Source organism: Artemia franciscana, chromosome 6 (genome assembly GCF_032884065.1).
Source record: "Artemia franciscana chromosome 6, ASM3288406v1, whole genome shotgun sequence".
NCBI classification, from domain to species: Eukaryota; Metazoa; Arthropoda; class Branchiopoda; order Anostraca; family Artemiidae; genus Artemia; species Artemia franciscana.
Genome location: NC_088868.1, coordinates 4,534,805 through 4,549,063, shown reverse-complemented (window position 1 = coordinate 4,549,063; position 14,259 = coordinate 4,534,805). Strand labels below are relative to the sequence as shown.

Genomic DNA, 14,259 nt, shown 5'->3' with positions numbered 1-14,259 from the left:
ACTGTGCATCATTCCAGCTGAGTTTGTTCTCTTACGTAGCGATACTGATTGGATTGCGCCTGGATTGACTGGACAAACAAGTGATAAGAATTAAGAAGCCTCTTTTTCTCCTTGAACCGTCAACGAAGAGAAAATAGTCTGCCCGATATGCCAAAGCAGCATCAAACCCAGTAAAAACTCTGCCATATTTTCCGAGAAAGGAGCCTATGCCGTGAATAACTCAAGCAAAAAAGGGGTAGTAGCATAGACGGACGATCGGAAATGAAGTCCACACCACGTGTCGTCGTAACTTCTCTGACAGACATCGGATCGACAGAAAAAAGGACGCTCAAAGGAAACTTGAGCAGAAAGAACCGGTTGCAGCACCCCCAATCAGATCTTGAGCTCCACGCTTTTTGAAGAAATGCCTATTCTGTGTTCAAGCAGTGAAATTATGCAAGATCGCAAATCATGAATTCGCTGAAGCCTATGCAGTACGAACTCACAACTTCGATTACTCAATTAGTGAAATGTGTAAGAGCAGGAGGGATCAGTGGGCCATGACAGTGCTTGGTCGGATAAATACAAAGACTTCTGACCGTCCTGCAGAAAATGCCATTTATCATCAAATATGCTCAGTACAGGACAGGAAAAGCGATTCCACAAAATTCTGTGGTCAAGAAGAAGTGAGTAAGGTGCCTCCACCAAAGAAACGAAGGGAAGACCGTGCAATAGAGCAAAGAAAGTCGCTCTCGAAGAAGCACTTTGGTGCTAAACCAACAATGAGGAACCTGTACCTCTGAAGATCATTTTAAGAAAGATGGCTCATATTCTCCCTGAAACTGACCGTCATAGCTTTGCATACAGCTTTCGTCAAGCCAAGGATTTGCTATTCAGTGAGCATTGCGAACGAGTGGTTTTGTCCGATTCAGACGGGAAAGAGACACTTGCAACATTTAGAGATACGTTTGAAAGGATATTGCGAAAAGTTCCCAAAGAGGTGAAAGCAGATAGTAGAAACAAACAAAGGGATCAGCTTATCAAAGTCGTTGGAAGGATACTACGAAATGAAATCAAATCCATTACGACAAGGAAGAATTCCAACGAATTTCTTAATGGAATATCGTCAGTTGAGAAGTTTTTGAACTTCGTGTGCCCATCACTTTGTCTACTACTTTCATCGATAGGGTTTAAAACACCTCGTCTAATATCTTCTATCGGACAGTCTATAATACAGGCATGCATACCACGGGGTGTAAGGTCTCCTGTAGAAATAGGACTGGCTTCGCAGCTGCATCACCATTTTTCGATCCAATTTTCAATTGACACACTGCATAGTCTTGACTGGTGCTCTTCATACTCAGAGATAGAAAAAAATTGAGAGATGTGCAGCATTAAATCAAACGTTGTTGGAAGAGTCCGAAGAGATAGCACATTTTTTCAGTATGTAGGAGACAGCGTTGATCATGCTATTGCTACTATCGACAGCCTGAATAACTTTCATAGAATGGGACTTATTGGAATGTCTACAAACGGAACTTTCAGTGCCAAGAAAAGAAGCAAGTGAAGATGAGATGAAGTCAATCGGCACCGTGCCATTCTATACTTACCAAAAACCCGCCAAGTCGCAACCAAGGACTTTTGTTTGCTTGACAAACATTGGTGACACTCATGACAATGAATGGGAAGTTGAAACGCACTGGCATACCTATGGCTTTTTCAAAAACTCGTATATGAGCTGGTGGGCGTTTATGTGGTCAATAAACCAAAAGCTACCTTATCCGGGAAAGTCGAATATTCAATATTTGGCAATGATTAACCACAACTCAAGCGATATCTCCTGTGTTTATTCTACACTTATGCATGCTAACGAGCCCGCTAGTCGAGCTGGAAAAGCTCTAGCCATTACCTTTGACCAACCGCTCTACTAGAAGGCGAAGTGTATCGTCGATGCACAGCCTGCCACAAGTGCTTTAAGAAATGCTATTGTTGTCCTAAGTGGATTTCACACACGGGTGAGTTTCCTAGGAGCCATTGGCTTCCTTATGGCTGGCTCGGGACTTTTGGAAATCCTAAGTCAAGTGTACGCGCCTAACACTGGGCATAGTATATTACAAGGCGAAGCTGTCTCTCGTGCTGTGCGAGGCCATGGTCTGTGGGAGGCAGCCCTTTATGTGAACCTTTTATCATCAGAACTGGATAGCAGAGCGTTTTATGGCAATGACATGCAACCAGAACCCCTTGAAAAGATAAAATAAGCGTACGTCTTGATCCTTGAAGGATATACTACCGACGAAGCACAGATATCGGCAGCAGCAGCGCTTAACTATGAAATATTTCAAAATGTAAAAGTACAATTATCCGAGCCTTTGGTTTCAGTATCCAGACCTACTTGGAATCCTGAGAAAGAACCTGAGAGCTGTATGAAGTGGCAACCTTGAGTCTTACCTGCAGTCGTTGTTGAAAATGCTTCCTTACTTTGCTGCTTCCGGCCACAATCTTTACACGAAGTCTACTTGGATGTTCGTGAAGTCGATGTTTCAGTTGAGAAAAGACAACCCAGAGCAGTACAGAATGTTACAGGAGTACCTATTCATCCGAAGAACTGACAAATACTGGGCGGCACTTTCTCCTGATTTGGTGATCGAAAAGACGTTAATGAGAAGTATAAAAGCAAATGACGGCCGGAAGAGAGGTAGAGGCATGACTGGATTGCAGCAGACAACTTGGACATCTGCTATGCCTACTTTGTTTCTCGTTAACGAACGCATGCAGAACCTGACTGGCCTCGCGGAGTTGATTATTGAAAATCTTGCAGAAGCGATATCTTCGAGGAGAGATAGAGATCTAGCGGACATTGAAAAGATAGTTCGATACATTGAGCCCCTAGAACTTTCAAGGAGGATTCACAGCTGTTGAGCGTGGTTACTGGTGTCATCGCTTGATTATCTGTAAGCGCAGACGATGCCAAAGCTGTGGGAGGAACGATTCTGAAGGATATGGAAGCGAAAGACAGCGACAAATATGTTTTCAGGAGAAAGGAGAAAGCTGTAACTATGGCTGAGAATATCCGTGGTGATAGACAGCGAAAGGGTAATGGTCAATCCAGCTCTAATCTTCCAACGTCTAGCCGCAGTGGCTTGCACCAGCGGTTCTGACTTGAACGAGGTTCTGTCGTTTGAGCTCTGTAGTGTTCTACCATACCTTTTTAGTTCGTTCGAGATGAAGAAGACAGACAACAAAGTCTCTCTAACAAATACAATGATGAAAATTGAGGAGCTCGATGGTCCAATGACATTGCCCAACTCCCAGAGAGTTCTAGACGGTGGCTGGCTAGTCCACAAAATCCCGTGGACTGCCGGATGCACACACTCCGAGATGGTAGGATCTTCCGTAGATTATGTCACAAGACATCTCGCCCAGGCAGTGGTAGTTTCGAATCTTAAACTAATACACCGACGACCAAACATTTCACGCAGCTGAAGAGAACCAAAGGTTTGTTGCGTCCAACAATTGAATTCTAGCATGAAGATCGTCAAAAATAAGGAGGAATTTTTGAGAAATCCCAAAAATAAACAACGCTTCACCGACTTGCTTACTGAGAGGCTGGCGAACCCGGGATGCAACGTTCTACATGCTCAGGATGATGCCGATGTCTTAGTTGTACGAACTGCAGTTAGTTCCGCTGAAATTTTGTCAACCATCATGATTGGAAATGATACCGACCTATTAGTCCTTCTACTGTACCATGCCAAGCTTGATGCATGTGATATCTTTATGCAGACAGACACACATGGAAATAACCGACGAGTTTACGACATAAAAAGGATCAAGAGCAAACTAAATAGGAACCGACGCAAAATAACTAGTTAGCAAACTAACTAGGAAAAATAAAACTAGGAACCGAAGCAGCAAAAAATCAACTCGTTTGCCACGCAATATCTGGCTGCGATACAACATGTAGACTTCATGGCGTAGGGAAACCAGCAGTGATTTCTTTGTCATTTAAAGATGAGATTTTTAAATATGCTTGCAAGATCTTTCATGATACCACGATCCAACAACCAGGAGATCGCCAAAGCTGGAAAGAAAGCTTTGTTCCGTATTTACAAAGAAGACCCTGAAGGATGTCCGGGTGCGAGCATTTACAATGCAGGTTGCAAGTGCAAATGGTTTCGTTAAGGAAGAACGGCTTCCGTCAACTTTGGCAGCCACAAAGTACCACTTTTACAGGTGTTATTTGCAAATAATAAAGTGGCAAGACACGTCCAATTCGCCAAAGCCCGAAGAGCGGGTTGGCGCCTCTATTCGTCACAGAAAATGTATCTTCCCATAATGACAGATGCTTCACCAGCACCGGAGAACCTGCTGAAGATGGTGCGGTGCCAGTGCACCAGTGGGCGCGAGTCACTCAGATGCAGCTGTCGTTGTAACAGTTTGCCCTTCAGCTTTGCCTACAGGGAGTGTAAAGGGGCGTTTTACGCTAAGGCTGCAGCAAGACAGAATGAGGACGACAGTGAAGACGGCTAAGAAGAAGAATTAACTTTAGGTTGAGTTTTAAAATCAAAATGTTCTTGTAATTAATTTACCCGAGTTCTAAAACGTTCCTTTTTATAACTGACTGATCTAAAGTTTCGATCACGATTAAAGAAGTGGTTTTTCAAGATGTAATCCCTAGCAACCACTCACATTACAGATTTTCTGGAGATGGAAATGAGGTGAATAGTAAAAAAACGGCTTTTTGGCCTCATATTTGGCTATACGGTACTTTATTTACTATATAATGACCCTTTAGCCGCAGGAATCAGGCAAATAATGATCTGTATACTCTACCCCCTCCCCCGTTCTGTGAAGATGAAAATTGATACTATGGTAAGGAAAACTTGATTTCTGACATCGGATTCCGATTCGTCATGCTTGATTTGGTAGAAAACGACCACTTAAACCTAAAAATACGTCCAAATAGAAAATCCGATTTTCTCCCCTTATTTTTCCCCTTAAAGGAAGATTTCGTGCAGTTGTGCAAGGGGGATTCAGGGGAATTTCTATTGCGTATTTAAGCTAATTTTTCTGAACATTTCGGTGTAAAACAAAATTCTGCTGCAATTTCCCCGAGATCAAACCGTATTTTTCCTCCACTTATAACCATTTCTTTCACGTCACCCCTTAACCAATTTCTGGGATGTTTCAGCTCCCTGTTAGCGGCAAGTAAAACAGGGGGACATATCACTACATCCATTGTGTAAAAGTGGTTTTCCTTATTGCTCAATATAGGGAACTGTGATTTTCTTTTAATTGGGTTTTCGGCTAATGTAACTCTAATGGCGTTTCAGATTTTTTTTTTTCAGAATACCAGTAAATTTCTTTACACAACAAACTTTTATATTGAAGAGTAAATTAAATGATAGTCACCATTCCAGATTCAGGTTCAAATGCCAGTTTCCTCTCAAGTGACATTTTTTACATATATCCTTAAATATTCGATTACTATATACTAGAGTTCATTATTTGCTACATTGCCAGTAGTGGCAACATAGCAATTGCGACACAATTTGTGTTTACGACATGTCTCATGATATTTGAAAACCTTGACGAAAACATGATTGGAGCATATCTAGACTATTTTATTTGTGCTAAAACCCCCTTATTTCGGAAAAGATTATAATTAACCACAAAAGCGGAAGTTTTTAAACACATGAGTTTAATAAACATAAGGAGTTACAGATATAAAATTCTGAGAGCAAAGCTTAGTAAAAACATACTAAGTTCAATTCACATTAATGCAGACTGATAAGCAATGATTTCAAATAAATTTTGTATGAGGCTTCCATGCAAAAAGAAGCATAATTTTCGTGAGTAGCAATAAAGCAGGCACTTGGGTGAGTCTAAAATGCAGTTGTGTGTTCAATACACAGATATGCAGCGATTCAATACAAGAGCATGCATTATAAAAAAAGACAGGGTTGTCAGAGAGTTGTCTTATTTATTCCAATCGGCTTTGGCTTTTAATTGTTTATTACGACAATGAAGCTGGGCAGGTAAATTTCTGTAAAATATCTCAACAAATATGAAAGTTATAAAAGTTCATCGTTACCACAGTTCGTGGTAACGAGCTGTATATCAGAAGTAACCCTGGGTGCAACCTTCACCCCAAAAAAGGGATTTTGGTAATAAATGATACACCAAAAAAATTTGCTTTCACGACTGATTCTGAATTTACAAATTTTTTTAAGTTTAAAGTTACCCGTTAAAATTTGGGAGTTAGAGAATATTTGCTTTATTTTCTAATTGGATGAAAAATATCGCCAATGATGCAAGGGATCTTTATAAAAACCACATCATCAAAATCAATACATAGATGACCCTGTCGTAGAGGTTTCAATCCCTTATCTGCAAAAATATGGAATTTTCTTCTTTTTTTCCAAAGAGAAAGCTGAGAGATGTACGTTTGTTTGTTTTTATTGTATCCAACCTATTGCCCTAGAAGATCGGGAGAGGGCTCATTTGCACAGAAATTAAAAGTTCAGGTACATTGTTAAGTCTCCAAAGCGATTGTGCCACAGGAAGTGGCCTTTTCTGCTATTTTGTGGCACAAACTACAGTTTTGTCCAAAGTTGATATGGATTGAGAATTATAAAATAGCCAATGAATTTAAAAGCAGCGAAAAACTATACATTGAGCTTCCCAGTTGCAGAGGCAGAAATTCCACATTATGGGGCATTCGCTCCTCAAAGTCAGGTGATCTATACAATGTAATGTAAATGGTTAATATATACATTTATTTTAATGCTTCATTTAACTAAGATGGTTCATTTGATTTTGTTTAGAATCAAGTTCGGTGACGTATAATTTCGTATCAACTATTATGAAGAAGGGGCGGTGGGTCATTGTAGATAAGAGGCGGGAGTGTTAGATGCCTCAATGAGTGCATTTCAATGCCTAAAATGTCTAAATCTAAAAAAAAAGAAATGAATCTGAAAATGACAAACAGGTCTACGGTCGAAAAGGACCAAATAAAAAAAAAAATAATCTCCTAATCAAACATGAGCATAAATCTCCCTACGCCTTGAGGTAAATAGAGAAAGGCACGTGGGAAAGAAGGGGAGGAATTAATCTTTTATCTCTTTTCAATAAGAATAATCCTAAATAATGATTCTGAGGGGTGATACCTCCTTTCTTATTGCAAAAAATATTTCAAATATTTATTCTACAGCTTCGCTTAACTAAATTTATTCTCTTGATGTTTCCAATTATATACAAAATTATATAGAGGATGTATAAGTGCGCATTATCTAAAATGAAGAAGAGGTGGTGGGTTATTGTGTAAGTGGGAGGGTGTACTAGATGCCTCAAAGAGTGCATTTTATGGAAAGGGGTAGAGATTGTGGCAGAAAATGATACCCTAATCCTTCTTGATTCCTGACAAATCTTTGGTCTACGCCGTTATTATGGCTGCTGGGGTGATTATGCCCCTCCCATTGTGACAATCTTTTTTTACGTAGAATAAAAGACTATATTCACAGGATTCCTGGAAATATTTTTCCCCTAAACCTTTTTTATTGGTGCTCGGGGGTGATAGTAACTTCCCTATTCCAATCGTCTTTTCGATGTAACATAAAAGATTGCATTCACACATCCATCAAAAAACAGATGAAACAATGGGGATGGTACATAATAAGCCTCACCAGGATATTCCTTGGGGGCAAGAGGGGCATAGAGGTTTAGTGTCTGTTTAATGTTTAGTGTCTTCTTGTTTCCTGGGGGTGCGGCCCCCCCCCGCTAGTAGCACCCATGGGGAATATTTCAATAAAATAGTTTTTTTTTCAAAGAACCTTTAAAACTGTAGAAAAGATAGTCTTTTTATAAAATATAGACCCAATCCTTATAACAAATATTCCAGGGGTGCATTTTTCTTCAGGATTAAATGTCATTCTTAAAGTATCATTTTATGAATATTAAACCATCACATCAAATAGAGCTTCTTTTATAGCGAATTCTTTTACATCCTTCTTCATTAAAAATAAAAGAGAAAGGGAAGCAAGTATCCCTTTTAATTTTCATATAATTAATTAATGTATATCTCCTTCTTTTTTTGTATTTATTCACTTATTTCCCCCACCCCCTTAATGTCCCTTTTAAAATTTTATTATGACTAGTATTTGTTAAGTTCAGTTTTACCAGTTAAATAGTACTAGCTAATTAGTTTTACCAGCAAGTCTAAATTATTTGATGTAACTCAAATTAGAACGTGTAAGAAAGTGCAAAGTGCGTCAATTCAAAATTGCGTCAATTCAAACGAACGTGCGTCAATTCAAAGGAAAAGAATCACTTACGTTGTTTGGAGAAAAAGTTTGATATTCAGTAAGATGAAGCGTCGGGAGCAAACTGAATGAAATTGTTTTCACTTCCTTATGAACCAAGTCACCACGTGAAACTACCTGTAAATAAGACAAGTCACACCTGACTAGCAGCAAATTTTGGGCGATGACGAATATAAAAAGTAAAGAACATGGGCTAGCGTATTTTATTTATGACGATCGAAAGAATACCCCCCCCCCAAGATTTGTAGTTTAGTTGCCCCAGTCCATACCCAACCAGGGTTAAGGTTTGGCGACGATGGATATACAAAAGAAAAACTATAGCTTATATTCCTAATGATGACGGGGGAAGAAAAATATCACCTTCCCGCAAAAAATTGGAAGTTCGTTTGTCCTTAGATATTAAAAATTTCATTCGATTCCCTGGTATTGAGAGAAAAACGGTAGGGTCACCGAAGCTGTGTATTAAACTTGTCACCGGTTTTGTGAAATTCTTTACTAGTTCACGTTAGATCATGCAGCAGTATACGCAGTAGATTCACTTAAGTCGTACATCGAATTCAAAACTCGTTTTGTGGGGATTCTTCACTAGGTCACGCAGTAGGCTCACCGAAGCTATGCATTGAATTTGTCACCCCTTTAGTGAAGTTCTCTACTTGGTCGTGGTATGTCACAAGGCAGGCTACATAGTAGTTTCACTGAAGCCATGAAGATTGAATTTGTTCTTTACTTGGTCACGGTATGTCACGAGGCAAGCTACATAGTAGGTTCACTGAGGCCATGAAGAATATTCGTCATCCCCTTTTTTGTATTCTTTTACTAGAACACGGTAGGTCACGCAATAGGCTCATCAAAACTATGTATTAAACTCGTCACCCGTTTGGTGGAGTTCTTTAATGGGTCACAGTAGGTTACGCAGTATGCTCACCGACGCCATGTAGTGGATTCGTCCCCTGTTTTGAAGAATTATTTACTAGGCCACGGTATGTCACGCAGTATGCTCACCAAAGCCATGTATTGAATTCGTCACCTGTTCTGTGGAACTTCTTTACTATGTCACGAATTGTCACGGGGTAAGTCACTCAGTAATCTCACCGAAGTAAGCTCATCAGTAACCGAACCGAATTCGTCACCCGTTTAGGGAAGTTCTTTACTTGGTCACGGTATCTCACGAGGTAGGTCAAGTAGTAAGTTCACTGAAGCCATATAGTGAATTCGCCACCCGTTTTCTGTAATCCTTTACTAGGACACGGTAGGTCACACAGTGGGCTCATGGAAACCATGGATTGAATTCGTCATCCGTTTGGTGGAGTTCTTTACTGGTCACGGTAACTTACGTGGTAGGTTACGCAGTAGGCTCACCAAAACCATCTAGTGGATTCACCACCAGTTTTGAGACAGGTCACGGTAGGTCACACAGTAGGCCCAGCGAAGCCATGCATTGAATTCGTCACATGTTTTGTGGAAATTCTTTACTAGGTCACGATATATCACGGAATAGGCCACGCAGTAAGCTCACCGAAGATATGTGTTCAAATCATCACCTGCTTTGTGGAATCCTTTACTAAGTCACGGTAAGACACCCAGTAGATTACAGTTACAGCTACTACTACAACCGTGTTTTACTGCATAATGAGACAAACTAAGACAGGCCTTGCAAAAGCTTCAGATCTCCGGCGTATGACATTACTAAAATGTATTTAATTTACCCTAGAAGCGATTGTGAAAGGTCGCACTGCCAGTGACATAGGAATTCGATCACCACAATTTCCGATATCAAGACCCTCGCGTCCACGCCTTGTAGATGATAGTTTGGGTGATATTTAGCTGACTAATTTTCGAATTAAATCTTTTAATTTCCCTATAATGGTTCCAGGCAAAATAATTTTTGAAATTTATTTATAAAAATATTACCAAAAGAAAGAACTTGACTGTTGTTCAAATCTGAGCAACCCCTCCATACTCATAGCATGATAAGTCCTTTTCAAATCGTTTTTTTCTTCAGCCTTTTTTTCAGGTTAAAACACATATAACTTATCACATATATTTCATTATCTTATTACTAGAGTAGAAAATATAGATAAGAGCAGAGGTAGAGAGGCTGGGGAACTTCCTATTTTGCAGTGGCAACACTAGAGCAGCTACTGACTTGTACACTTCTTTTGGTTAATAAGATCAGTGAGACTATACAAAGACCAAAACGAGCATCAGTTTTATTTAAAAACTATTCCTATTTTGCAGTGGCAACACTAGAGCAGCTACTGACTTGTACACTTCTTTTGGTTAATAAGATCAGTGAGACTATACAAAGACCAAAACGAGCATCAGTTTTATTTAAAAACTATTCTCATTGAAAACACCTGTGCTTAACATTATTAACTTTACCCTAAGAGCTTAACACTGCAACCATTTCTAACATTTCATCAGAGACCAAAGACCAAGAAAGTCTCCAACACTTGTTCTCCCCATCACCCTTCTCCCAGCTTCACTCTTTATCCCCTCCGAAGTAACAATTTTGATCCTTTCTAAATATTTAGTTACGAACTTTTAAAACCTCATTCTTTTTTATTATTTTTTAAAACTAAATATTTATTTACTAGATATTTAAACATTCTTCTTCGTTTTGCCCCACTTAGACTCCTGAAACCACGAGTTTTGCAAGCCATCATCCCGAATCTGTCAAACGAATTCTAAAAATCTCAACATTTATTTCATTATAGCCTCAAACATTTATTTATTTATTTTCTTTATTTCCCTCAAAAATGAGGAGTAAGCTACAATATAAATATAAAGAAAAGACAAATGATAACGCTTATAATCAAAAAATATCTAATATTAATCAAACATTTAAAAAGAGAAAAAAAAGATGCAAAAACACTTAATAATTTAGCCTATAAATCATCAAGAGCCAGAACTGTTACTAAAAACGGAAATAAATTGTGGCCTAAAACGATAGTTTTCGCCTTGTCTTCAAATGTTTTATATTTTGAGTTTTAAATGCTTATATTAAGATCGAGCCTCATTTTTTGTACAGCGTATTATTATGTATACAATATACTATGTATTTTTATACGAAAATTACATTGTATACTAAATTATTTTTATACTAAATTATTTTTAATCCAAATATTTAGTTACCAAAATTTAGTTAACAAATATTTAAATATTCTTTTTCGTTTTGCCCCACTTAGATTCCTGAAACCACAAATTTTGCAAGCAGTCATCCCGAATCTGTCAAATGTGTCCTAAAAATATCAATATTTATTTCATTATAGCCGCAAACAGTTGGATCGAGCCTCATTTTTCTTGGATAGCTTATTGTTATGTATACTATATTCCATGTATTTTTATACTATGCATAAAATTTTATGTATAATATGATATATTTTTATGTAAATGTATTTTAGGTAAATACGGAGCAGTTCATATAATTCATCTACGGATAAAATGATCATACCACTCAGTTCCATTTTTATGATCTTTCTGGATATAACAGGGTTGTCACCCTCCCAAAAATCACTATTTCTAGTGACTTTTTTATATTATCAAAACAAACAAAAAACTGAATCAGCACATAAATCACTAGATTATTGTAGAAATCAGTGAATTAACCAAAATATTACTAAAACCTAGTTATTTTTTTCATCAGTGATTCTAGTGATTTTTCAATAAATCAATAAATTTTAGTGATTTTGTCAATAGGTGGCAATCCTGACCATGAAACGTCAAATAAGAAAGGTATTTCTTTGGATATAATTTGCTAATGTTCTTTCATGAGTTTTCGCGACAAAAAAAAAAAGAAAATTAAGAATATTATGCTCTTGTACTAGAAACAGCATTACCAGTAATAAATGATGGAGTCGTTAGAACATTTCTGCTAATTTTTAAAGCTTTGCCAGCTATTGCCTATCCTTGAAAAAATAATTTACAGTATATGCTCCCAAAGCATGCCATAATTTTTGGAAGGGGGGAGAGTTGAAATAAAAATATGAACACTGTGAACAACATACAACATTGTACAAAACTTTCACAAATCGTAAGATTTTAGAGAGTGATAAGAGAATAGACAAGAAAGTACAAATCTATCATATATAATCTATTATACATAATCATACATATAGAATACATATATTATACACATTGTATATTATAAATAATCTATTATATATATATACCTTGAGCATTTACCTTTAATTGAAGATTAAGCATTTATCTTTAATTTAATATCATTTATCTTAATTATTATTTTAATTTTTTATTTTAATTATCTTTAATTTATTTTTATTTATTAACATGTATAAATTATACATATATTGTACATTTTATGTATTATACATAATCTATTATACTGCTTTTTCGTTGTGAGATTTAAGCGAATGTATCTTTTCTTTTTTTTCTTTTTTTTGTCATTACTCCATGTTAGCACTAAGTGTGTCTTTTGGGAAATACAATAATAATAATAATAATAATAATAATATACCTTGAGCATTTATCTTTAATTAAAAATTAAGTATTTATCTTTAATTTAATATCATTTATCTTAATTATTTTTTTATTTTAATTATCTTTAATTTTCTTTTTTTTAAACATTTACAAATTATAAATATTATATATTATATATCTTTTTGATATACCATGCTCATATACCATGAGCATTTATCTTTTTCCACTATGAAAATTTTTCAAACTGAATAAAAATATCATTTCCAAAATATGAATAAAGAAAAAGTTTAAAGAGAAACTTTTCCAGCGGTAGCGGTTTCATTCCAGCGGCAGCGTCTTTTATTGAATTCAATTATCTGGGCTAAATTGCTATTGCTCAGTTAAAAACTGGTAAATGGTTAAAGTTTTATGACTTTTAGTTTAGATTTTTCGATATAAAGATGAACTTTAGAGGAATTTCCAGTGCACTCTCTCTGCATAGAGACTTACCTGAAAGTGAACGTCAAAAACATCGTTTGAATCTCCAGTAAGCATAAGGGATATTTCTAATGGCTTAACTGTGTCACATCTCTGAACTTTGGTGAGATTGAAGAATTCCATTCCAGTTTCGGACGGTGAGTATACTTGTTTTAGTCTACGCCTACCTACTGCTTTACCCATAGTTCCCTAAAAAATAAAAAGCCAATTTTTATATAATTATATATTATCTCCAAACAAAGAACAGCAAAGAGAGAAATCTAAACGATGAACAAAAAGGACGCCGGTCAGAAAAAAGGTCGCCTGCCTTCTGCTTTGCCCATAGTTCCCTAAAAATAAATAGTCAATCGTTTTGTAATAGTGTACAATCTCCAAGCAAAGAACAACAAAGAGAGAAATCTCAACGATGAACAAACAGGATTCCGGTCGGCAGAAGAAAAGATAAAAAAAAATGACGCGTATATTTCACCTCTATGAAAACAAGACGCCTTCAACGCTGATAAAACAAAGGTAAAAACTAAAATAACCTAAAAACAAATAAAATCCGGAACCAAGAAACAAAAACAACCAATATCAATATCTACAATTATCCCAACTGATCTAATAGGTCACACGAGCTAATAGAGTTGCTTCTGTGTTATTTTAGTTTTCGCTTTATTAGCGTTGAAGACGCCTCGTTTTCAAACAGGCGATATATCCGTGTCATTTTAGTTTTTATCTTTTCTTTCTACTGTCCGTAGTCCTGTTTGTTAGTTCATTGTTGAGATTTCTCTCTTTGTTGTTCTTTGTCATGGCTGGTCAGTTCGGCTTAAGATTTTTCAATCTCCAAAAAAAAATAACTGTTTCATATAATAAAACGCAGTTGAAGCTCTACAGTTCTAGTTGGAGACTAGAACTGTCTAGTTGGAGACTAGTTGGAGACTAGTTGGAGACTGTTTCATATAATAAAACGCAGTTGAAGCTCTACAGTTCTAGTTGGAGACTAGAACTGTCTAGTTGGAGACTAGTTGGAGACTGTTTCATATAATAAAACGCAGTTGAA

The 14,259-nt window shown here is 37.0% G+C and overlaps 1 protein-coding gene across 4 annotated transcripts in view; it reads right to left on the bottom strand.

Moving 5' to 3' along the window:
• The window catches only part of LOC136027927 (alpha-2-macroglobulin-like protein 1), a 177,933-nt gene that overhangs the window by 89,023 nt on the left and 74,651 nt on the right, over positions 1–14,259 (bottom strand). For all 4 annotated transcript variants that reach the window (XM_065705378.1, XM_065705379.1, XM_065705380.1 and 1 more), the window contains exons 10-11: positions 13,230–13,406; positions 8,313–8,417 (exon numbers count right to left, since the gene is read on the bottom strand). In XM_065705378.1, coding sequence (XP_065561450.1) covers positions 8,313–8,417; positions 13,230–13,406 — 282 coding nt within the window. The remainder of the gene's footprint in view (positions 1–8,312; positions 8,418–13,229; positions 13,407–14,259) is intronic.